General features: G+C 37.8%; 1 protein-coding gene across 1 annotated transcript in view; it reads left to right on the top strand.

Moving 5' to 3' along the window:
* Positions 1–27,877, top strand: part of GRIK2 (glutamate ionotropic receptor kainate type subunit 2) — a 571,469-nt gene that overhangs the window by 452,022 nt on the left and 91,570 nt on the right. Inside the window, exon 14 of the mRNA XM_083176981.1 lies at positions 26,032–26,249. Coding sequence (XP_083033107.1) covers positions 26,032–26,249 — 218 coding nt within the window. The remainder of the gene's footprint in view (positions 1–26,031; positions 26,250–27,877) is intronic.

The raw sequence follows: 27,877 nt of genomic DNA, 5'->3' as shown, positions 1-27,877 counted from the left end.
CAAGGGGACATAATTTCTTCTTTATAGATAAACACTTTATATAAAGTCCATATTTGTGTATATAAAAAGGAAAAGATAAAAACACAAATATTACTATTATTGCACATTTCCCACAGTAAATAACACAGAAGGATAAACATATTAAAAACTCTTAACATATTCATAAAATATAATGTACAATAAAATATAATAAAAGAGACGAAGAACATTATAAAAACCACTTAAGCTCGAAGTCAACATTCAGGCCATGGGGTGTTAACATTTTAATTTGTAAATCCACCTCATTTCTGATTTAGCAAGTTTTATGTATATATCTTTTGACTTCCATGTAGGCTTAATTTGTTCTATACCCCAAAATCTTTTTATGCAACGTAGGTTTGAATTATGTATTTCCTTAAAACTTAAACTTTTATTTTACTATTTCCTTTAGTGTTTTTGCACATACCACATAGTGCACATCTGTGGAAACCTATACTTCTAATACTGTTTCTTTGTGGCACCTCAATGTCAATTTTTACTAGCTTATCCTTAATCGAAGGTGCTCTCCTTTATATAAAACCAGGACGATCAGGAATTAATGAACCGATCACTGGATCTTGTTTTAAAAGACTCCAATTTTTCTTAAAAACTTTTGCAACTTCTTTATATTGTGCATGCAATTTGAGGATGAAAGACCATTGTATATTATTATTATCATTATCCTCATGGTTATTTTTCTTTTTTAATATATCTTTCCTCTCCATATTCCTTACTCTGTTTTGTTCCCTCATAATCAAGATTCCATCATATCCCTTCTCTAGAAAGCTTTCTCCCATTTCTTTAATTTGGGTTTCACAAATATATGCATCAGTACAATTTCTCTTAACTCGTAAAACTGGCTGAAGGGTATACCCTTCAGCCAGTTGTCATGATGTTGACTAGATTTTTCAATAATATTATTTGAGTCAGTTGGTTTTCTATAAACTTTTGTTTTCTATATATATATAGATAAATATAAGAAGTTAATTGAGGTTTTACTGATATCAAAAATGAATTGAATATTAAAATCATTTTAATTTAATTTACTACAAAAGTCTGATAAAAACTCTAGTGATTCATTCCAAATAAAAAGGACATTGTCAATGTACCTATACCAGAGCACTAGGCCCACCCCAAGCTCCCCTCCATGCCATATTGTTTGATATTCGAAATACTGTACGGCATGAAGAGGTTAGCATAACTTGGGGTGAACCTGATGCCCATTGCTGTCCCGATCAGCTGAAGATAAAAATGACCATTAAAATAGAAATAATTATTTCTTAAAACAAATTTAATACTTTCTATTTTAAAATATTTTGTTTGTCTGTCTAATATGATTTATCTAGAAAGTATGTAACAGCATCTATTCCTTTATCTTTCCTAATTATGGTGTATAGTTAAGATACATCTGTGCTTACCAATGTATAGGAATCCTGCCATTCGACCTCTTCTAAAATATTTTAAATTTCTCCTGTATCTTTTAAAAAAGCTTTAGTATTTCTTACTACAGGTTGCAAATAAAAGTCAAGCATTGCCGAGAAGTTTGAGGAGATGCTATTGCATCCTGAGATTATTGGTCTCACTGGTGGGTGGAGGGGGTGTTTATGGTTGGGAAGAGTATATATAGTTGGAGTCTATGGATATTTGATGTTTATATATTCAAATTCCTTTTGGGTTATTGCTCCATTATCCAAAGCTTTAGATGTGAGATTTAAGAGGGCTTTCATGATCCTTTCTGTTGGATCTGTTTTTAATTTTTGATATGTCTCTCCCTCATTCAAAATGTTTTCTATACCTTTTTATATACTCCTTCCTTGTCCATAAGGACTACCCCATCCACCCTTATCTGCTGGTTTAATAACTAGTTCACCATCTTCTTTGAGAGATTTAGAAATATGTTTTTAATATATACCCACAGTGAATGACTTACATTTGGGTGGCGCTAATTTTAGAACACATTGTAACATGCTGTAGATTATATAATTTGAATACAGAAGAGGTCTCCAATTACCTCTGCAAAGAAAAAGTGTTAGTAAGTATAATTTTGGGGGGGTCTAAGATTGTTACACTGAAAGTTTTCTTCATTATTATTTTTCTTACTTTATTGTTTTATCATCTTACAGTATGTATTTATTTATTACTGTAATTTAGTCTGAGCTTATAAACCCTGAAGCAGTAAACCCCATGGGGGGAATTTACTAAAGGAAATTTGTAAAAAATAGATGTATTTGTATCCAGAAATACACTTATTTTTGACATTTACTATCCTGAAAATACAACAATTCATATTCGTATTGATAGCACATCAATACAAATACGAATTGCCGTGTTTTCAGGATAGTAAATGTCAAAAATAAGTGTATTTCTGGATACAAATACACCTATTTTTTTTACAAATTTTCTTTAGTAAATTTCCCCCCGTGCAACTACTGTAGATGGAGGTGGTTCTGCAGAATGCCCATAAACTAACAGAAGAAATTAGAAAGGTGGCAAAGATTCAACTATTAGCCATTTTCTCCTCTTCTCAATGTTTACAAAGGCAATACTTAGGTCTGCCTCTCTCGCAGTAGAGGCAATATTAAGTTAAATTAACAACTTCCAGAGAAATTATGGTCCCAAGTAGTGATACAGTATGAGTAGTGATGTGTCCTTATACCTTGGTGCTTGAGTCATGCTTAACACCTTATTTTGATGCACCATACTCTGACTTACTTCACCACATTGAGCATAATTTTCTCTCAAAATATGCCTATTATTTGTAGAAATAAACCAACTGGAAGTCACTTTTTGGGTATATTGTTATGATCTATTCAATATGTGACATTTGTACTTCTGGCTACCTCTTAAGCCACATTCTATTGAGCTTCTTTTCTGACTTTATATGTGTTTACGATGAATTCCTGCGCAATTACCCCATGTTCTTTAGTATATTTTGAGTAGTTTCTAATAGCATCTGTGATGAGATGCAGAATTTAAAGTAAAATATTCTACACCTATTGATGCAGCTTGGTTCCCATGAATCTGTACTGTAAACAAACTGGCAGCAGAGTTAGATGGGATATGGTTAGGATCCTGTGAGCCCTAATCCTGATGGTTACAATTCCAACAGCAGAATGTTGATGCTATTCCATCAATATTTTTTTAATTTAACTTTTTGTCCCGTTAAACACAGAAGGGGAGGGAACAGAAAGAAGAAGGGTGGGAGTCCAAAAGCAAACCAAATACAAACAAAGAAAACACAACAGAAATGTGAAAAAAAAACTAGCAATAGAAAAACAAAATATAGTCAGTAGTCATAAATAGTCAGTTTGCTTCAAGTTGGCACCATCTGCTGATTATTCTTGCCACCTAAACCACTTGACCAGGAAAGATTTAGCCGTAAAATAACAAGGCAATAACATGGTTTCCATCTGAAAAGTGTGGTAAATTTTCCAGAATATTTTAATAAGCAGAGATTAAGTTTTTTTAATGTAAGAATTAGGCTGTGGGAGGGGTCAGTTAAGGTTAGGCTGTGGGAGGGGATAGTAAGAGTAAGGCTATGGAAGTGGAAGTTAAGGGTGAGGGCACGGGTTAAAAATTGCACTGAAATCCATTGGCATCCTGACTGTTGGATATTAAATGCTGGCATTTCATACCCAAACAGAGGTAGATAGCTACAGGTAGTTCCTTATATTCCCCTGAGTACAGATACTGTAGGTCCCACCTCATGATACTATTAGAACATGAAAATGCATTGTGGCAGCAACATCACATGAGCGGGTGTCAATACTCACACCTCTGATTGCACAATGCATCATGAGTGTGTCTATTCACACGTGCCTGTGAGGAACGAATCACGGAGGCAAATATTCCAACCCGCAATTAGGATAGACAAATCTGTATAACAGGTATATCTATCAATATATACACTAATCTAAAAAATTGACTCCTACTCGTGCAACATCCATAGGCTTAATATTTTTTCAAACTAAAGTTTGTAACGTTCAGTTACTGGAATAAAATTAAAAAATTTTAAACATACAAAAATCATATTTCTCATTTACAGGAGTGATCTATTGGTAAGAGAGCAATTACAGCCAATCAGCTTCTAACTGCCATTGTAGTAGTTTTTTTTAGCAGTTTAGCTGTTTTTAGTGACCTATTCCACAGGAATGTGTCCAATTACTATGCAGAAGCACTACTTTCCTGTTATTTTAATCTATGGAAACATTCCAAAAAGGATAAATGGACTTTAGGTTAACAATTAAAGGACTGACAATGAATAGGTATACTACTATTGTCAACATGTATTAGGTTGACAAGGGCAAAATGTCTATATGACAACATGAGTTTTCCCAACTTTTTAATTTTTATAACCTTTTCACCATCCACATGGTCTATAATTACGACCAATTGATCAAAGCATGGTGAGCAAGACAAGACATGCAATGGGGTGCTTTACACTAATTGCGGGACATGTATGGGGATAAAGTAATTGTCTATTAATCAAGTTTCAAAAATGCAAGCATTTTGACTTACTAAACATTTATGCTTTAACTTCTTATGGTAACTTGCCAAAATGTAAGCAATTTCAAAATCTTGCACCCTATTGCATTTAGTCAATAAAGTGTTGCACAATCCCTTAATATATATATATATACATATATATATATATATATATATATATATATATATATATATATATATATAATTTAATTGAGTTTGGTGAATGAAAAGACAAATCTCTGCCAGTCACTTACAAAAGTGCCCCAGATTATGTTCTGTAAATATTATCTACAATGCTATTACAGTATGCAGTATTTCAATTTACCTATAGTATTAAAGACAGGTACAGTATTGCCCCAATGTGACTGTAGCAGTTAATATATAGCACAGTTAAGATAAGTAGACATTAGTTTATTTGCTAACATTGCACTTTAGTCTCCACTAAACAAAAGCAATTCACTTTTAGCGCTAGCCTGTGAAACTAAAGTTTCTGATTTATTAGATTTGATATAATGACATATAAAATGCACATAAATGCAGTATTAGTAAATTATACAAGTTGAGAGAGGAATCTATGCCCTGCAATTGTACCCACATCTGTCAAGGAGGTTAATTGTTGTTACCTCACCCTTTTTAGAAACAACCTATTTACAGTGGGCTTTAGCCTCTTCTACAAGCTGCAGTCAGATACTGTATTTTTATTACTGCCAGTATGGCTACCTGATACATTATTGAGGTCATATGTTGAGATGTTGCTACTATTTGTTCTTTTTTTTTTTTTTTTTTTTATTGATAAGGCTTATTATTTTTTTAGACTTTAGTTTGTTTAGAAGTTTTGTTTAGTTTGTTTAGATGTTTTGGAGGCATGGAGGTTTGTTTGGCTTTATTTAGTTGAACTCCAGTTTAAGAACCGGTAATCAATACTTGATTTAGACATTGTTGTATAGTAAATAGAGCTTGCTATTTTTGGTGAGTGAGTTTGGATATAGGCTCTTGGTGGTAAAACTAACGGCAGCAGCAAAATTAACTTGAGCCAAATAATATTTAAAATACTGTATATGGAGCCCAAATGTTGATCACCTGCTATATTCTCCTTTATTAGTGAGCCCATCGTAACTAAAATCTTCTATTGTTATTAAGAATTAGATATGATTATATTATGAATAGAGATACACTGCTGTGCAAAAGTACTGTAAGAATGCTTGAAAAATGCTGTCAAATAAGGTGTGGAAAAAATATACGATGTAAGAATGTTTTAAAAATTAAAGTGGGAATAGTTTATTTTGACCATGTATAAAATGTAAAGTGAATGAACAGACGAGATATATAAATCAAATCAATAAAAGTTGTGTCCACCCTTTGCCTTCAAAACAACATCAATTCGTCTAGATACACAGATCGCCTGAGTAGGCTTGCTCAAATCTTTCTATCTATTCATGTATTCAGGCAATCTTAATGGTGTTGAGATCAAGGCTTTGTAGGGAGCACAGTATCACTTCCAGGACTCCTTGTTCTTCTCTATGCTGAAGATAGTGTTTAATGATATTGGCTGAATGTTTTGGGTGGTTGTCCTGTTTTAAAAGCCCTCCAATTATAGTGAATGATGGATAACTACCTGCTTGTATTTCTCAGCATTGAAGACGCCAATAATCCTCACCAAATCCCATATTCCATTTGCTGAAATGCAGCCCTGAACTTGCAAGGAACCTTCACCATACTTCAATGTTGCCTGCAGACACTCATTATTGTATTGCTCTCCAGCCCTTCAGTGAACAAACTGCCTTCTGTTACAGTCAAATATTTCAAATTACTCATCAGTCTAGTCCACCTGATGACATTTTCTGCACCCCAGTTTTCATGTTTTCATGTATAACTAAGTCGCTTAGCCTTGTTTCTATGTATGGTTTTGTGGCTGCAATTCTTCCATGAAGACCACTTCAGGACAGATTTCTCTGAAAAATAGATGAGTGTACCTGTGTCCCACTAGTTTCTAGGAGATCTGAGCTGATGGCATTGCTGGACCTCTTTCAATTTTGAATGTAAGCATAATGGGTATGTCAAATCCACTAAATTTCCTTGACCGAGCACTGCATTCACAGTCCTTAATGTTATTTTTTTCTTTATGCATCTTGAAACCCAGTTTGCTTTTACATCTTTGCCTGGATGAGACCTTGCTGATGCAGTAGAACTACCTTACCTAAATATTGCCATGTGTATGACCTGTGACATGAAATGGTCTTCCACAAGCTCACCTAAGAGAGAGTTTGAGTTTTTGGAGTTTGGCTATTCCTAACATAGTTTTAAGCCACCAACACAGCTGTTTTTGTTTCAGTTAATGACTGTCTTCCAACCTACGTATGAAAATGATGATCATTATTATCTGTGTAGTATGATTGGTTAATCATATACCTGACTATGATTCTAATGCTGTAATCTCTTTTTAAGTGTACTTAGAACTGATGCAGTTTTGGAGATAAATGGAGGTTACACCAAAGCTTTATTAGATTTAGATTTCTCTTCTGATCATTCACTTTGACTTTTAAGTGATGAAAATATACTATTAATAATCATCAAAGTATTTGGTTTTGGTAAAACCCCCTTCAAGTGTTTTGAATGGAAATGTCTTTAAAAGCTATTATAAACAGTGACATCCTTGTTTATGCTTTTGTTCCTGTTATATTATTCACATTCATTTATAGGCAATTTTGAACAGTTTTAACATCTTAAATCATGAGGTAGGGACATGCAAGATCCATTTTTGAGAACTGAGATCAGAGCAAATGGAAAGACCTGAGCAGGGAACCTATACTACTCGGAACCCAAAATTGACAAGAACCAGGACTTGGTTCAACTCACATACCCCAAAGTTCAGATGAGCTGATGATCTATAATTACAGTATGAAATACTTTTTATATCATCTGACTAAGAATAAGGGTTTTGTGTATGTACTTGGTAATTTACTTACTATTTAATAATATTTTATCTGGAGAAAACTTAGAAGATATTTGCACAATTGAACAGAGAGCCATGGTTCTCAGTCAACAAACTCAGATAAGGTAAACCTAATGACTTCTATATTAATCCCAAACTTTTTTCCACATACTTGGCCATTTTCTTTATTTCATAAAAATAAATAAGAGTCCCAGGTGCTACACAGCAGCTGTCATATCCATAGCTCGCCCAACCCCAGGGATAACAAGCATGCAGAGATACAGTGTGTGCAGCATAATGCAGCCCATAGACAGCAGCCACTCTTGATTATAATGACAGAGAGTAGAATGTAGCAAAATAGGTAGTGCATGGAACAGTTATTGGTATTGGGCTTAATTTATATAAAAAAATAAAGGTTATTTTTGTGAAAAAAAATGAATGAAGAGGCTAACAAAGATAAACCTACAAAACACTTAAAAAATCAAGGGCAATAAAAAATTCTACATGTTTTAGGAAAAAGATAAGAGAATAAATATCTCATTAAAGTTTTTATTTGACCTGAAATCAAGGGTTTAGAATGATTGGAAGGAACCACATATATCCCAGAAACAAGTCACTACTGTAATAAAGCTGATTACACTGCAGTAAACATTATTCAATGCCACTATACTGAGCACCAGCACTAGAAGTCTGTATTTTTCATTACTAGATCTCATGGTATATAACAAAGAGGAATCTAGTTGAATGCTGGTAATCTTTACCTTTTCACATCCCTGTCATTCTTATAAAGGTAACAAAACACTGAACACTTTGGAATTTTGAAACTGATGGAATCAAAAATGTGTTGTGAGGTGCGGGGCAATGGCATACTTGAGTATCCAGGAACTAAATTAGGAATGGTAGTGACAGAATATTAAATATGGTTGATGTCACTAGCAAGGCATAATGGGCCTGATTCAGATCTGATCACTGCTGTGTGGCCTGTGATCAGACAGTCACCACCAGGCACCACCCTGTGCAAGTCTGACTAGCAAAAATAATTGCTGATTGTGAGACAGCTGCAAATCCATATGGAATCAATCACCATTGGATGATTTTCAAAGTCTGGGCAAGTGTGCGTAACTCTGTCCCTCTCACAACTGTGCATCAGGGTACGTCTGTGTTTTTTTCCAGACAATCCCAGAAAATGGCAGGATATCCCTGCCAAAACGTGGCTTTGTCTCATTCACATTGTGATGGGATTGCAAGAAAATTGCTGATTTTTGGCACTGATTGGCCTGGCACATGCATGCTATAATCTATATTCATGTGCAGTGATTTGATTATTGATCAGCTTGTGAATTCCAATATTAATACAAAAAACTAACTAAAACCAGGCACTGATAGTAAACCATAGTATAAATATCATGTGTAGTGCTAAACATTTTTCTATGTCCCACAGCTGCAGACAAGTGTTTGAGACTACATACAGTATAAACATGTATATAAACAGACAAAGGGCCTGATTAAGACCCACTCACTAGGCAGTGTACGCATGCTGCCTAGCAAGCAGATAAACACCTGCCACCAGCATTGCCTGGATCGCCTCGGTAACATAGAAGGGGATGTGTCGGGGAACACATCTGCTCGCTTGTGGCTGAAGTGAAGAGAAATCATTCTATGTTCACCAGCCATGAAATTAAATCTCTCCCCTTCGTAAAAAAAGTCAGTGAAAACTGACTTTTATTTCAGCCAGAGATGGCTGAAAAGGGGGTGGGCGCTGATGTCATGTGATGGCAGCCACCTGCCCCAAGCAGGCATCGGCCTACCTAAATTCGCAGGGGAACACCCAGTGTTTTATGGGGATGCCCATAAAATGCTGAGTGTTCCCCTGCTCTTGCTTAGTGTCTGCCCCCGCCTGAGTGAACGGCTCAGTGAGTTTGATACTCGCTGAAGCCGTTTGCTCTTAGGGTCTTCAACTATGCAATTACGAGCATCCAAATTCAGCCCCATTCATTGCTCAAAGTGCAACAATAAGATGAGAGTTCTATTTCACATGGGATGTTGCTGTCAGAATCTACTTCTTATTTATTTAGCTCCTTCTACAAGATAAAAGGTAGTATCTGATTGGTTGCCCATAGCAACATCCCATCTGATTAGTATTTATTAAAATGAGCTGTAATGTTTACCTTATATAGGAAATATAATCTTTTTTTACACATTATTTATTTAAATTAATATAATAAATGTGAGGGACACTGACATTTTTGGTGGATATTTTGAACATCTCCCACATCTCCCACAGAGGCATTTAAAGGGTTAAATATAATAAGTGGCTTTTAACTATTGTTCAATAGCAATTAGCTTTTATAGATCTGATTTCTAAGGTGAGACTATCATACAAAATTATAGTTTGCACTTACTGTATATACCATATTTAAGAACATTAAAAAAATATATAAAATGTCTATTTTCCCATATTTTGTTTTAAAGATTATGCTACATGTGCAATTATTAATTTCCTGTTGTTTCAAGGCTCCTTAAGGGCTTATATAGATGGCCCAATTAATCTATACCTGGAGGAGAACAGCATACAGTAAATGGTATACAGTACTGTAAAACTGACAGTGTCCTTTGTTTTACCGAATGTTCTAATTTTATTTGTGTACAAATTACAATAGTGTGAAATGAGTTTAGCGTTTAAATGACTGGATTATCAGTTGTGTAATTAAAGGTATTAAAAATGCTAAATAAGTAGATAAATAAGTCTAACTCATAATTTTGAAAGTGGAGTAAATTACACCATGGGAGTGCTAAATTAATTACATTTAAATATTATTTAATAGGTTCTCAAATTCGATCTTCAGAAGCTGAATAAATTCATGTTCAAGAGAATCAAAAGTAAAATAATAATAAATAATTAAAATGAAATACACCGTTTGCACCTTCTAGGGGACCAAGAAATTGTTAACTATACTGATACTGAGGGCTGAGTTTGAGAACATTGATGTAATGTTGTACCCCTTTCACACTAAAGCCTGGCACCAATATATGTCTGACCTATGATACTGAACACAGTTCAGAGCCGAGGCCTCAGATTTACTTACATCTTTCACACCGCCACAATTGCACCTGAGCCAGCAAATTAGCAGCCTTTCAGGTATAAAATAAAGAAGGTATTCAATGCCTTTGATATTTCTTTCACACTAGACAATCAAGGTCATAACCAGGAATAACTCTAGGACCTTTTCAAACTGAGCCTGGACCTAAGTTGCACTGGCTTACTCCAAGCGACCAAGTGATTAAGCTCCACAAAGCAAAATGTATGTTTTCCAAGGCAGGTCCGGGTTCGACTTCCAGGTCATGGAAGTATGAATGCGGCAGCTCATCCGATCAAAACAGGGTGCCGGACGACTCCCCGACAGTCGGGATTCCGACAGTCATTCCTCCGACATCGGAATCCCGACTGCTCCCTCATGGGGGTCCACGACCCCCATAGAGGGAGAATAAAATTGGTGGCAAGCGCAGCTTGCCACCGTGCCCGCAGCATGGTGAGCGCAGCGAGCCCGCAAGGATCTTCATTGCGCTCCCCACGCTGTGCAGTCGGAAGTAATCTGAGCAGTCGTAATCCCGACTGTAGGGGAAATATACCACACCCTCAAAACAATGCTAAGGCATTAACTTTTTAAAAATGTTTATCCCATTATCAGGTGAAAAACAGAATACTGATGTTTCGGGGGACACACACTCTGTGTATGCCAAAATGTCAGTATTCTGTTTTGCACCTGATTATGGGATAAGAATTCATACTTACCTGGTCCACTGGTGGTGCCCTGATGGTCTCTCAATGTCCACGGTGTCCCCTGGCATCCACGGCAGCCATCAGAATCCTCTTCAGCGGCATCCCAAGCCTCAATGATGCACTTACATCACTGACACGCCCGCACAATACATTCCTGGGACCAGGGATGCCACTGAAGAGGATTGCGATGGCCACTGTGGACACCAGGGGACAAAGTAAGTATGAAAAAAGGTGCAGAGGGGGCGTACCAACCCCCCCGTTTTCATAATATTTAAGTTTTTGGATATACGCATAAGGGAGACTCAACCTGTATAACATTTTTTTCTCCTTACATGACACTCTGCACTAAAAAATCTTAAAATGGTAGGCTCCCTCAACCTAGCAGTAGGGCAAATCTGCTCTGCTTTCAGTATCAGAGAGCACTGTGCAGCATGGTGGAAAGCAGAAGCAGACACCTCTCTAATACTATTTTCAAACAGGGGTGGTCTAACCTCACTCTCTCATCCTGTATATGATTCATATGCAAATACAGGACAGCAGAGGTGGCTTCTCCTAAATACCATGTTCTGCTTTGCACTCTATATATGACCAACCTATGAGACCGAAATGATTGATTTTCTGAGCTAAATAGTAATTTCAGGTACATGAGAGTATATACAACTTCCACATATAAATTGCTGTTTAAAATGATTGATATGCTGCTCTGCTATGCATTTTTTCTATTCTAATTATCAATGAGACATGCATTGAGCCAAAATGACCTAATAATCATCTTGGATACAGGACAGTAAATACAACCCAACACAGAAATTGCTGTTTAAAATTATATATTTTTTAGATTTTTTCAATACATATATGTACACTTTATGCTAGTATTACATACCAAATAGCTGAAAGTCTTACTATATATTTTTGCTTCACTTAGATATTAAAGGATCCACAATAAACAAACAAATTAAGAGTATACTCAAGAGACTTTTCCAGCTTGGACCTGTCTTTTTCACCATGATGTGCTTAATAGAGATGGAGCCCCTCTCTTCTTTGCTCAGCTCTTGCCAGAACATCCCTGCTAGCGAGAGCCAGTGGAGAGGGTCTCCATCAGACTGGGCCACGCGTTTGTCTCACGTGCACGTATGTCCCAGTCTCTCGGCGGCTGGGCAGCGGGAGCCTGCATGTCTCCACTTCATGGAGATGGGCAGGGTTTGGGGGGTCACGGCGGCGATGGGGGCCATCAGTGGTGGGGGGGAGGTGGCGGATGGCTCCGGGGAGCTCTATCGCCACGGGGAGCGCGAGCGTCTCATGCATGTGCACCACCTGGCAAAGATGAAACAGGCTCCATCTGTATATGTCCAAAATATTATTTCCAGCATGATATACTTGAAACTTTGTTGAATTCTCTATATATCTCTTAACATGTAAAGGTGTATATAATACATTTTTTTATAAATAATGTTAAATTTGAATTTTCCTCTTTTATAAAAGTGTGCACCAGAATAGACTTAGAGGGTGGAATGTAAGGCAGCCCAAGTTGGGCTGCAGTGCGGGATGCTGACCGAACTCAGACATTTCTTTTAAAGGGGCAATCACTTACAATGGAAATCCATGCCTTGTAAGTGATTGCCCCTTTACAAAAAAATCCAAGATCAGCCAGCATCCGGCACTGCTGCCAAATTTAGGTGGCAATACATTTCACCATAGTCCTTTCTCTTCACACTCTTGTGAGGATCTTTCCACTTTTGGGCCAATTCAGAACCCATTTGTTTGGGTCTGAATTCGGCCCCATGTCCAATGATGGGGGGTTGTGCATGCACTGATCCATTGCTCCAGGAGGCACACAATGGGAGCAGACAGTAGGTAGCAGCTCAGGAGCACCCAGAATTTTATGGGCATGACAATGCCTGCTCGGGGCAGGCAGCTGGCTTCACATGACTTCAGCAACCGCCCCCCATTTTTTTCAATCTGTGACTGGAATAAAAGTCAGTTTAGACTGACTTTTATTACTGAAGGGGAAAGAAATCATTTGATGGTGTGTTACCATCGAATGATCTCTCTCCGTTTGGCCGCATTTGAGGGGATGTGTTAGGGAACAAATCCACTTGCATGCTAGCAATGGGATTTGGGCAGCGGGGAAAATAAAGGTTTGCCTGGGTGGCTTTTACCTGTTCGCTAGGCTGTGAACATATGCACCCTTGTGAACAGGTCTGAATAACCTTCTTGTTATTCCAACAATAACCTGGGATCTCAGCTTTGTGTAAAAAGGAGATTTAATATATATTAAACATTTTTTAAATATGTATGTACAGATGGAGCCTTTTTCATTCATCCCGGCAGCGTGCTGTGTCTTCCCATCTTGCCGCATCTCACATGCACGTGCATCTCATTCTCGGTGAATGGCGCACCAAGGCAGGAAACCGCTGCGTGCTTTCGGGATGAATGCAAATGGCTCCTTCTGTATATATACTATGTGCAGGTGATTCTAAATAATATTTTGTATGTTTCCCTTTATTACTTGTTTGCATTTAAAAATGGTTTCCTAAAATAAAACACAACTTTGCATCAACCCATATAAATAAGCAACTGATAAATAAGTAATTACTAAAGAAGTTAGTAATTACTAACTTTTTAGTATACTGTATCATATTTAACACAAATCATATTTTATTTTGCATTATTTTACCCTCAATTATAAGAAATATTAAAACATTATTTTATTGCGGTGCTAGTTATATTAACAATGCAGACAATTATTGTAACATTAATTTTGGAATAATCCATATTGATTGACTTCTTATTTATAGAACTCATTTCAGATTTGCATAAACATAATTATTATTTAAGAAAAAATAGTTTTAGCAGTAATTAAAATTGAGTGCATCATATCAAAATCTAGTAGATATTATGTTGTATCCTCTATATCAGGGCTGGGCAGCACCGGCCCTCCAGATGTTGATGAACTACACATCCCAGCATGCCTTGCATCAGTTTCAGCATGGCCACATAGCAAAACTAATGCAAAGCATCCTGGGATGTGTAGTTCATTAACATCTGGAGGGCCGGTGTTGCCCAGCCCTGCTCTATATACTGTATATATATAATATATATATTTGGGCAGAGTGAAAAGTTGAAATAGAGATATTCAAAATCGGCTAGTGTGGAAAAGTTGTGACTTGACCTGAATAAGAAACGTGCAAAAGCATTTTGATATGAGTCAACATCTTCTGTTCTGGCAAGAGACCTAAAGTTTCACTTTTTAGATGAAAATAACGAAACGTATGAAAATGCTCCGATCTAGTTAAAATTATGTCATGATGTCTTAGAGTGGTTCATTAATATACTTTAGCATAGTAAAAAAAGAGTACGAGCTTGTCCAGCTTGTCCTAGTGCAAAGTGGTAGGAGAAAAAATCCCTGATAATTGACCCATTTTCATGGTCACAATTGTGAATATTGTGTGTTTTCTCCTGAACGAGTTTTTTTTTTTTTGTGGAGAGGATGCTCCGTAATTAAATGACCAAGAAAAAAAACTTATGGCAAAAAATCAGGGTAATTCCCTTTTGTTTGCCCTTAATAGAATAATGCACACCTGTCTGTAACTTCTAATGTCCAACAAACTTTTTACTGAATGCTACAGTAAGTTCAGTAAACAATGCATTACACTCTGGGGGTTATTTTGGTTCACTCTTTCTCCTAAATTCCTTCTTAGATGGACAAAACCATGTGCACTGAAAGTGGGGCAGATGCTACTTGTGCAGATAAAATTAGATTTGGGTGGGGTTTTATTTCAAAGTGAGATCTATATTGCAGTGTAAAAATAAAGCATACAGTATTTTCCCTGCACAGAAACAAAATAACTCACCCAAATCTAATTCTCTCTGCAAATTTTACATCTGCCCCCTGTAGTGCACAATGGTTTTGTCCATCTAAGAAGGATTTTGTCAGAAAGAGTGAACTAGAATAATGTTCTTTAGGTGCAGTATTTTAAACATTTCTGTTTATTGTCTTTATTTGAGGCAGTTTATTTTAAACATAAATTGGTCTGAAAAACAGTTTTGCATCCCCAATGCTGGGAACATGATTGGGCTGCATTACAGCATATAATTATGCAAAAGATAAGCCAATATATTAACAATTAAATATGTTAAAGTGCATTATGCTGTAATAAACACATAAATCTAACAGGTTTCAAAGATGTTGCACATACGGTATTGGGAACTTGTGTATTATCACGGTGCCCATCGCATGGCATCGTGTACCTGATTTAGTGGCGTGCGATGCTTGTACAATTAAATATCGCATAGCATCGCATGCCAGCAAATGGGATGCGATGCAATGTGATTTTTAATTGTACAAGCACCCATGCCATGAGATGTGATGGGTGCTTACAATGAGATGTAACCCACAGTATTCACACCATCCAGAAGCGTGGCGAGAGGCGGCAGTACGCGTCCTGCGACCTTTTCATACCCCCACTATCCATGTAGGTGTGGAGTTGATTTCAGATAGTGGGGCGAGCGTAGCGAGACACCGAACCCAAAGCGTGGCGAGTGGACACGGAATACCAGCCCGAAGCACCACACTTCGGGCTCGGTGGCTTGCTGCACTCACCACACTATCTAAAATCAACTCCACGCCTACGTGGATAGTGGGGGTATGAAAAGGTCACAGGATGGGTACCACCGCCACTCACCACACTTCGGGATGGCGTGGATACTGGGGATTACATCTCATTGTAAGCACCCATCACATCTCATGGCATGGGTGCTTGTACAATTAAAAATTGCATCGCATCGCATGCATCGTATGCCGCAATATTCCAGGGGGATGCGATGCAATGAGATTTTTGGCAATCCTATTATTGCCAAAGGGTGTGAGTTGCCTTCGGGTGCCGTTTAAATGCTGAAAACGGCACCCAATTTAAGTCGATCTCACACCCTTTGCAGGGCCAAATTTACTTAAAAGTGCTCGCACCCCTATGGAGGTGCGAGCACTTTTATGGTAATTCAGCCCGCCATAAAGTGCACCTGGTGGCGTGATGATTTGCACTCGCCAATCATCCGCACGTAATAAGATCAACTCCTTTCTTATGATTTTCAATACACACAATGGGCAGTATTCAATGTGAATACTGGTGACATGCAGCGAATCCTGTTTAGGATTCGCTGCACATTCGCTACTGCTCGCTGCGTTCCGGAGCCTCGCCGGCTCCGGTATTCAACGAGTCAGGGGCTCGCTGCCCCTGACCAGCGAATTTGAGCTCCTGCGGCGATGCCGCAGGGAGCCTGAGGACGGTGGCAGGCAGGGAGATGGAAGTCTCCCTGCCTGCCCCAGAACGTTTGTGGGGGGGGAGGTGGGCTCCCCGGGTGCCAGGCAGCACAGGCTGCCCCCCCGGGGGTGCCAGCAGGGGACCGGGTATATTCACTACACCCGATCATGAATATGTAATGATCAGATGTAGTGAATATATGAATATATAATGAGCACCTCGGCTCCGGCCCCATGGCTGGTCTGTGTAAAAAAAAAAAAAAATTAAATATATATTCATGTGCTTACAGCACATGAATAAAAATAGCATGCCCTTCCTCAGAATAAAATTCCAGATTTTTTGACACCAATTGTAAAAAACAAAACACTTTATTTTAAAAGTTCACATTCCACTTCACCATAAAAAGATAGCGATTGCTACTCGGTGAATCATGGCGAAAAAAACCTTGAAATGTATTCGCCATCTGGTCATTGAATAGGGTGATTCACCGTTTTAGTCAGAAATTCGCCTTACAGCACAAAATCGCCATAAAAACCTGGCGAATCAGCCTCATTGAATACCGCCCACAATATCTGACTTTAGAATTATGGCTTGAAATTTGCTGTGTCAAATTTTTGCATAGCATATGGGTGTGGTATGACTTGTTGACAGTGACCATGTTGACATTCAGTATATCTTCATGGATATGTAGACATGATGAACTGTTAACAAACCATCCCTGGTTGAATAGTAGTCTGTTACCATTTCTCATTGGCAGTCCCAGCTTCTTAGTAGACCTTTAATACTCTTGCTGTCACGCCTGGGGTCTGAGTCAATGTGACAAAGGCCTCAGGCATAGGCTCAGACCGATGACTGGGGAGGCTTGATTAGACCCTTGTACATAAATTGTACCGTAGTTCACCCAGAGGCAGAATGAACAGGAAGCAGGCAGGCGTAAAAGTACAATCAGTTTTATTGAAACAGATGATAACAAGGAAGATTGTACTTGGCCACTGGCAGAGAGTAATGTATCCACGGTAACAGGAATGATACACAATGACTATGACAAAGAAGAAGATAAAGATGCAGTGCAGCGCACTGATGAAGTTCATATGTGCTATGAGCCGATAACCACACTGAGGGCAAAGTACGTTACTTGGGGTTGCCTGGGAATACTGATGACTTGGAATGATGATTAGAACATCGATGATAGGAACGATGGTTATAACATTAATGACTGGAACAATGGCTGGAACATTGATGACTGGAACGATGGTTGGAATATCGATGATAGGAACGGTGGTTAGAACATCGATGACTGGAACGATGGTTGGAACATTGATGACCGGAACGATGGTTAGAACATTGATAACTGGATTGATGGTTAGAACATCGATCACTGGATCGATGGCTAGAACATCGATGACTGAATCGATGGTTAGAACAATGATGAATGGATTGATGGTTAGAATACGGATGACTGGAGTGATGGTTAGAACATTGTCAGGAAGGATTGCTGGAACATCAAACACGGAACAATGGTGAGAACATCAACAGGAACGATGGCTGGAACATCAAATGCAGAACGATGGTTAGAACATCGACAAGAGCAATGGCTGGAACATTGAATGCAGAATGATGGTTGAACCACATAGAGCTAGGCACAGAACTTCTGAGGTAAGTATCCTTTTTTCTTACTTACTATAGCATTCAGTAAAGAGTTTGTTGGACATAAGAAGACACAGAGGTGCACTATTCTATTAAGTGCAAACAAAAGGGTTTTACCCTGATTTTTTGCCCCAAGTTTTTTTCTTGGTCACTTAAATTACAGAGCATCCTCTCTCACCCCCCCCCCCCCACCCCCCCAAAAATAAATACATTCAGAACACACAATATTCACAATTGTGACCATGAAAACGATTCAGTTATTAGGGAACTCAGTAACTTTGCACTAGGACAAGCTCATACTCTTTTCATATTGCTCACTGTCCCATTTTCATCAGTGACCAAAGATGATCACTATTGAAAATTACACACTGCCGGGAGAAGGCAGGGGAAGTCGCTGGTCAGAGCAACCATTAGCGGATGAAAACGGGAGCGTGCACACGGCGATTTATCGCTGGTACACACTCCAATCACTGACAATATGGGCGCTCAGTGGGTTAAAATGGTGGTTTGCAGATATTTTCACTCGCTGTTTATAATGGCCAGCAGTGGTGGACATAGCACTCCTAATGTAGGCCAAACGACACTTAGTTGGGGACAGTTCAAATAGCTATTTGACCACATATGCTGTGACTAGCAAAGATGGCCGTGCGTTCCATCTAGATATTAGTAACGTGTCTTGCATTCCAACTAGATTAAAGTGCAACATATATTCCATACGTATTTAGAAAGGAGTTTAAAATTCATTTGGTCTGCCTTCTATATATATATAGGGGAGTAGGGACAGAGATCAGTTTATAGAGTGTAATCAGTATCAATACGTATACATCTAATAGAACCATTAAATTGATTATTTGGCTTATTTGGATGTGTTTTTTTTTTTGTTATATATAGACTAAAGAAAAAGAATAAGAAAAAGAAAAGAAAAGTTAAAATTAGACATGAATCTCTCAGGCTAATCATAATTATGTAGGGATGAACCCAAATCCCCATAAAGTATGTATTGCTATAACACATATATCAGTAAAGCAGTTATACTCAATTATTTTAATATTACTGAGTGTCATATATGTATAGGTCCGTATACCCTATACAAACACTTATATAGGCATCACAGAAAAATTTATACTGTATATACATAACAAAGAAAACATGCAAAAGTAAAGGTAACATTTTTTGAATCAATGTTCCCTATCTCGGCTGGAGATGTACTCTGGATCAGTACCCCCGTATCCATCCCACTCTAGTACCCATATGGTATATAAAACTTTTTGGTCCCAGAAAACCTTTGATGGAAAAGGGAATCTTTTGACTTGCAGCAATGGTTTTTGTAGATCATTCTTCAAGTATTATAGAAAGCAATTTAGAGGATTGTTTTCATTTAGGCCCCTCGGGGCCACAGTGTTCAGATTGTATATCCACTGGGCTTCCCTTTGTCTCAGTGCCTTCACTCTGTCACCACCCCTAAAGGAATGTGATCAATCAGCATTGATTTTATGGATGCCACCTGGTGTCTGAATTCCATGCAGTGTTTGGCAACTGGTTTATCGGTTTTACCGATTTTATTACCCCCCAATAAATCCCAATGTTGGTCGTGAGTGCCGAAATCACAAAAATCTATATTATGTTGACTTGGACCTTGGTGCCCTGAGTTCAATTTATTCTGCACCCGCAATTATGAAGATTATGTAAAACGGGTACGATTAAAGACTTGAGCTGGATATTCAGGATTACAGACTCTAATCAGTACTGGATTGGACTTGATTGGATCTCTCTATAAAAAAATTTGATGTACTTTTTGGGGTATTATTTTGTTATTTTTCACATCTTTCATGTTTATAGTTATATATAATTGCTAATTTTTTATAATTTTTGTGGCTCACTAAAATTTGTGAAATTAGATCCTCTTGTTCCGCCCAACTACAAGAAAGATAGTTTGTTACTATGGTGGTTATTCTAGTTCATTCTTTCTGACAAAATCCTTCTTAGATGGACAAAACCATGTGCACTGCAGGGTGGGGCAGATGTAACTTGTGCAGAGAGAATTAGATTTGGGTGGGGTTTTTCTTCAAAGTGAGATCTATATTGCAGTGTAAAATCATGCAGTCAGTATTTTCCCTGCACAGAAACAAAATAACTCACCCAAATCTAATTCTCTCTGCGCATGTTACATCTGCCCCCCCTGCAGTGCACATGGTTTTGTCCATCTAATAAGGATTTTGTCAGAAAGAATGAACTAGAATAAACCCCAAGGCGCATGTACTTTCTTGGACGATGATTTACTGACTGCAGCACAGAACGCCTTTATATCATTAACAGATGATGATGCCAACAAAATTTATTTTGATCAGATAGATTTTGCTGAGTTACCAGCAGAAACCTCTTCTGATCTATACCAGAGATTGTTAAAACTAAGGAGGCATGAGACCGATTTCCTTTTACATCGCCAGTTCCTCAGAGAGTATCATCGTACCAAGAAAATACTGCGCAGTTTCCGAATTGCTAACATACCCACCTTGGAAGAAACAATCCATCTTTCTGTTCAAGGTGGTGTGGTATACTTAACAAGTGCACTGCAGATCTTCTACTATTTGCAGGGAGTGAACTGGCAAAAGTATGAGTTGAAATTGATCATTTTAAAAGTACCTCCCTTAAAAAATTGACAAGTGACAAATTAGAGGCCTGGCTAGATCAAGGTACAGATTGAGACTTATCATCAGGAGTTACTCCAATTTAAAAGGAAAACATTAGAGATGGTTAACACTGATTATAAGACACATACAGTGTACAGGTGGCTGGTGGGGGAAGGACAGAGACCAACAGGATGTAGACCTCCCAGATACTGCAGACAATGTAGTAACCTAAATACTTATTCCCCCAAACAAACAAAAATAGATCATACACACCCACAATGCAACAGGGGTGCCAGAGGCACCTTAGGACCCATCAGAGGTGGGGCAGTTGGAGGCAAAAAAGAGAGAAAAATGTGTGTACAGACACAGTCTTTAATCTCTCAGACCATAAATTGATGGATGAGGAGATGTCAGTACGGTCACTGGGTCCCCACAATCAATTTAATTGGGTAGTGGACAATTACTGCATTGGGCGGAAACTTAGACTAAGAGAACATTTCTTGGATATACAATCCAAGACAGAGACAATCCCCCAATTTAAAGGCTTAAAAACCACTACCTTCGACCCACAATCCTCAAACCCCAACATTTGTCTGTATGAAGGAATTTGAGATGACTAGGGATTTGGTGGTTAAACCAAAATATCAAAATCTGTCCTACAAAAAACGGGCAGCCCTGTCCACACTAAAACACAATGCAGAGATAGTGATCTGCCCCGCAGACAAGAGCGGGCGGTCGTTGTCCAAAATTGGTGTGACTATGACAGAGAAATATTACGGCAACTAAATGATGCAGACACCTATCATAAATTGAATAAGAATCCTACCTTGCTTTTAAAATCACAAATTAATGTATCGATAATTATGGGAATGTCAGCGGGTTGAATCGACAGTAAAACTGCCAAACAACTCATGGTTGACCACCCGATGACACCCATTATTTACACATTACCAAAGATCCACAAGAGGTTGTCCCTCTGGCCAACCTATAACATCGGGCAGGTTTTCTCTGTTGCAGCCTCTGGCCATGTACGTAGATCAGTATTTACAACTTCTTGTATACAAAACACATAGCTACATAAGGGATACACCAGACTTTCTGCACAAGATACTGTACAACAAATTAAGCTTCCGGAAACTAAAATATGGCTAGCCATGCTCGATGTTCAATCACTCTATACAGTGATAACGCATAGTGGTGGTATGCAGGCCATTAGAGAACATCTGATTGAAAACCAACATTCACAACCCCCTATTGAATTTCTTATGACATTGACGAATTGGTCTTAATGCAAAATTCTATGTACGGTGCCGATTATTATTTGCAAGTCAACGGCACCGCTATGGGGTCAAATTTAGCACCTGCATACGCCAATCTATATATGGCTACCTACGAGAAAAAATATATTGTTTCACGCTTCAGTGGTAAACTATTATGTTATTTTCATTTTATAGATGATATTTTTTTAGTTTGAGCGGGAACAATGTTTTAGTACCTGAGGATATCCGATTCACCCACACTATCGATCACCAAACAATTACATTCCTCGATGTGTCAATTTATAAGGATGGGGACTCGTTGGGTTTCACAATGTACAGAAAAAACTACAAATAGGAATACCCTATTACAAGCAACAAGCCAAAATCAAGCACAATTAAAAGAGAGTTTACCCAGTTCTCAAGTTCTAAAGATGCTTTGCACAAATTCATCTGAATAAATGGCAGCAGTCCAATTAGATTAAATAAAAGCTTGTTTTCTTCAATGGGGTTACTCATCACAGGTTGTAGAAAGATATCTACTAAAAGCAAAGACACATAATCTTAATCTCCGAAAGAGTGGGTTGACACAGATTTAAAATAAACGTATGGTGCAAGTGAATACTTTTGACCACACAGCACATGATGGGGTAGCAATCTACAAAAAACATTGGTCGATGCTCACCAGTGATCCTTCGCTCAAATTATGTGAATGTCCACCTCTGATGATGGCCTACTGCAAAAATTCAAACATACAACAGCTACTTATGCAACAAACCCTCTGACCACCTCTGAGAGGTACACAGTGGTTGTGAACCTGGTTGTGTATGCTGTAAGGGTTGTACAACCTGCAACACAATGCTTATTGGCAACACAGTGGCACATCCACACAGCGAAAGACGTATAAAAATTAAACATCGTATGACCGGTACATCTGTGTTTGTAATCTATATCCTGGTATGTCTGTGCAGATCCTACTACTTAGGGATGACAACTAAACCTTTTCGTGAGTGCATGGCCAACCACAGCTACACCATTAGGCTCGCACTTGAGACCGGTAAAACTGATAAACCAGTGGCCAAACACTGCATGGAATTCAGACACCAGGTGGCATCCATAAAATCAATGCTGATTGATCACATTCCCTTACCCCTAAGGGGTGGTGACAGAGTAAAGGCACTGAAACAAAGGGAAGCCCAGTGGATATACAATCTGGACACTGTGACCCTGAGGGGCCTTACCGAAAACAATCCTCTAAATGGCTTTCTATAATATTTGAAGAATGATCTTCAAAAACCCTTGCTGCAAGTCAAAAGAATCCCTTGTCCATCAAAAGTTTTCTGGGACCAAAAAGTTTTCTATACCATATGGGTACTGTATTGATGATCGACTAGAGTGGGATGGATACGGGGATACTGATCCAGAGTAGATAGGGAACATTGATTCAAAAAATGTTCCCTTTTTTTGCACGTTTTCCTTATTATGTATGTATGATTTTTTGAGGATATCCGATTCACCCACACTATCGATCACCAAACAATTACATTCCTTGATGTGTCAATTTATAAGGATGGGGACTCGTTAGGTTTCACAATGTACAGAAAAACTACAACTAGGAATACCCTATTACAAGCAACAAGCCAACATCAAGCACAATTAAAAGAGAGTTTACCCAGTTCTCAAGTTCTAAAGATGCTTTGCACAAATTCATCTGAATAAATGGCAGCAGTCCAATTAGATTAAATGAAAGCTTGTTTTCTTCATGGGGGTTACTCATCACAGGTTGTAGAAAGATATCTACTAAAAGCAAAGACACATAATCTTAATCTCCGAAAGAGTGGGTTGACACAGATTTAAAATAAACGTATGGTGCAAGTGAATACTTTTAACCACACAGCACATGATGGGGTAGCAATCTACAAAAAACATTGGTCGATGCTCACCAGTGATCCTTCGCTCAAATTATGTAAATGTCCACCTCTGATGATGGCCTACTGCAAAAATTCAAACATACAACAGCTACTTATGCAACAAACCCTTTGACCACCTCTGAGAGGTACACAGTGGTTGTGAACCTGGTTGTGTACGCTGTAAGGGTTGTACAACCTGCAACACAATGCTTATTGGCAACACAGGGGCACATCCACACAGCGAAAGACGTATAAAAATTAAACATCGTATGACCGGTACATCTGTGTTTGTAATCTATATCCTGGTATGTCTGTGCAGATCCTACTACTTTGGGATGACAACTAAACATTTTCGTGAGTGCATGGCCAACCACAGCTACACCATTAGGCTCGCACTTGAGACCGGTAAAACTGATAAACCAGTGGCCAAACACTGCATGGAATTCAGACACCAGGTGGCATCCATAAAATCAATGCTGATTGATCACATTCCCTTACCCCTAAGGGGTGGTGACAGAGTAAAGGCACTGAAACAAAGGGAAGCCCAGTGGATATACAATCTGGACACTGTGACCCTGAGGGGCCTTACCGAAAACAATCCTCTAAATGGCTTTCTATAATATTTGAAGAATGATCTTCAAAAACCCTTGCTGCAAGTCAAAAGAATCCCTTGTCCATCAAAAGTTTTCTGGGACCAAAAAGTTTTCTATACCATATGGGTACTGTATTGATGATCGACTAGAGTGGGATGGATACGGGGATACTGATCCAGAGTAGATAGGGAACATTGATTCAAAAAATGTTCCCTTTTTTTGCACGTTTTCCTTATTATGTATGTATGATTTTTTTTTGTGATGGCTATATAAGTGTTTGTATAGGGTATACGGACCTATAGATATATGACACTAAGTAATATTAAAATAATTGCATTACTGATATATGTGATATAGTAATACTTACTTTATGGGGATTTAGGTTCATTCCTACATAATTATGATGAGCCTGAGAGATTCATGTCCAATTTTAACTTTTCTCTTATTTTTCTTATTCTTTTTCTTTAGTCTATATATAACAACAAAAAAACAAAAAATAACGTAATAATCCATTTAATGGTACTATTAGATGTATATGTATTGATACTGATTACACTATGTAAACTGATCTCTGTCCCCACTCCCCTATATAGAAGGCAGACCAAATTAATTTTAAACTCCTTTCTAAATACTTGTGGAATATATGTTGCACTTTAATCTAGTTGGAACGTTACTAGTATCTAGATGGATCAATATTGGCCATCATTGCTAGTCACAGCATATGTGCTCAAATAGCTATTTAAACTGTTCCCAACTACAGGTAAGTGCCGTTTGGCCTACATTAGGAGTGCTATGTCCACAACTGCTGGCCGTTACAAACCATGTATTAAAGTGGTGTCCAATGTTTCGGGCCACAGGCGCCCCTTTGTCAATATATATATATATATATATATATAACCCAATAGTGTTATTAAGTGCCCATGTACAATTCAACAATACAATGTATTCAGTCTTTCCACTCAATGTAGAATTATCATCAACCAAGACTTCTTTCAAATATAAAACATTTATTAAAAAATATATAAAAGAAGTTCATACACTTGGAATTAGAAGAACTTTCATGGATTAATTCTACATTAAGTGGAAAGACTGAATACATTGTATTGTTGAATTGTACATGAGCGCTTAATAACATTATTGGATTGTGTATTGGATTGTGTGGATCCCTCTAGTAGGGGATCTAGTATCAATAGCAGCCGCCCCATATCTAGCGCAAGTACCTAGTGATATTGTATTGTAATATATAGATAGATAGAGAGATAGATTGATCTGTATTGAGATTTCATGTAAAGTGTTTGAAATGTTGTAACAATAACAAAAACACATTTTTAGGCAATATGCTTTGTGCATTAAATATGAGTTTCTTAATATTTTTTTTTATTTTAGAACAGATTATTAACTATCCTTTAAATAAAAGTTTGTTAAAAACCTTTTTTATTGCTGTTTTTTATGTATTTTGTTTGTAGTAGATATTTAATGTTGGAGCAACTTTACAATGTATTACTTTATTTATGCTAGGTTCTGAACTCATGCCCAAAGCTCTTTCTACAAGAATAGTTGGAGGAATATGGTGGTTTTTTACACTTATCATCATTTCCTCATACACCGCCAACTTAGCTGCCTTTCTAACAGTTGAACGTATGGAATCACCTATTGACTCTGCTGATGATTTAGCCAAACAGACCAAAATTGAATATGGAGCAGTCCAAGATGGTGCAACAATGACATTTTTCAAGGTATGATGTTTCATTTCTTTCTTGTTCTGAAGCCAAATGAATAGTTTTCTTATAGCAGTTATCACACAAACATGTTCAGATATATGTATTTAAAATAAGTCTTTAATTTGAGCATCATGCATAAAATATGTTAGATTAAATACTACCATGTATTCTGTCACATCGCATCTGGAATTTCCCTGCTCAAAATTGTTACCAGTATTAGAGTTCCAAAATGTGCCAGATAATGTATTTCTATTTGTGTCAATGTGTCTTTTTGTGCACTTTTGTACACTTTATTGTAGAAGTGATGCAAAATCTGTATATCTAGGTATATATGTTGCATTGTGAGGGTCAGTATCTATCTATCTATCTATCTATCTATCGACGTATCTATCGATCTATCATATATACACACTATATGGACAAAAGTATTCAGATGCCTGACCATTGCACCAACAGGGACCTTAATGAAATTGCATTCAAATACATGATATAGTTTAATATCGAGTCATTCCCCCTTTTGCAGAATTTTCTCAAGATTTTAGAGTGATCATGTAGGAATTTGTGCCTATTCATTCTGTACAGCGTTATGAGGTCAGGCACTGTTTTTGAATGAGAAAGCCTGGCTCACAATCTCCATTCCAGTTCATCCAAAAGGCTCAGTGGGATTGAGGACAAGGCTCTGTGTGGGCCTGTCAAGTTCTTCTACACCGAACTGATGAAACATGTTTTTGTAGTCCATGTTTTGCATACTAGGGGACAGTCATGCTGGAATAGAAAAGGGTCTTCTACAAACTGTTGCCACAACATTTTTTTTTTTTTAATGTATTGAGATTTTAGCATACCAAAAAGCAAAGCCAGTGATGGAGAACAAAAAATGCGAATTAGCTCTGCATAAATATACAATAATATCAATCTGTATTCAGAAAAATATAATACAGAGTGAAGAACAAATTGATGCAGCATGTAGCAAAAAAAATTGGGGGAAAGATACAGTATCAATTTAGACAATACAGACATAGAAAAAAGGAGAAACAAACAGGACAGAAAAGGGAAGTTTATATAAGTGTACACAATCCCAGACACAACCATCAACAGAAAATATAGCATCAATTAAATCTTCTGAAGTGCAAGGGGCTTTCAACAAATTCATCTTAGCAACGATCTGAGGTTACCTGACAAGAGGTATTCTCAAATAATTTGTAAATATGTTGATGTATAGAGTCATCCACTGATTTTAGATATAAACCTAATTTTTTTTATGAAACTTAATCACTCCCTGCTCTATATTGGGCAGAGTTGCCTGCCTCTCAAAGTAAATGATACAGCTGATCATATTTATGACCTCTGAGTCTGAAGGGGCTGACTTTTTTTCTACAAAATACATTTTGGGGCAACCAAGATGATCACTGTTAGTACAGGGATAATTACCTTTTTATCTAGGGACCAAATACCATCATTTAAAATTAATTAAGAGGCATGCTAAGGGGAGTTTTATGAGTGATAAATGTCTGTCCCGATCTTCTCTGCTGCTGTTGGTTTCGCACAATCCATGGAAGGTGGTGGGGTGGGGGTTCCCGCGTCACTGCCGGTAATTGCTGCCAGCTGTCCCGATCTTCTCTGCTGCTGTTGGTTTCGCACGATCC

The sequence above is a fragment of the Crinia signifera genome, chromosome 3, assembly GCF_055691185.1.
Source record: "Crinia signifera chromosome 3, ASM5569118v1, whole genome shotgun sequence".
Lineage (NCBI taxonomy): Eukaryota > Metazoa > Chordata > Amphibia > Anura > Myobatrachidae > Crinia > Crinia signifera.
Note: the sequence above shows the minus strand (reverse complement) of the source record. Positions and strands in the feature narration are given on the sequence as shown.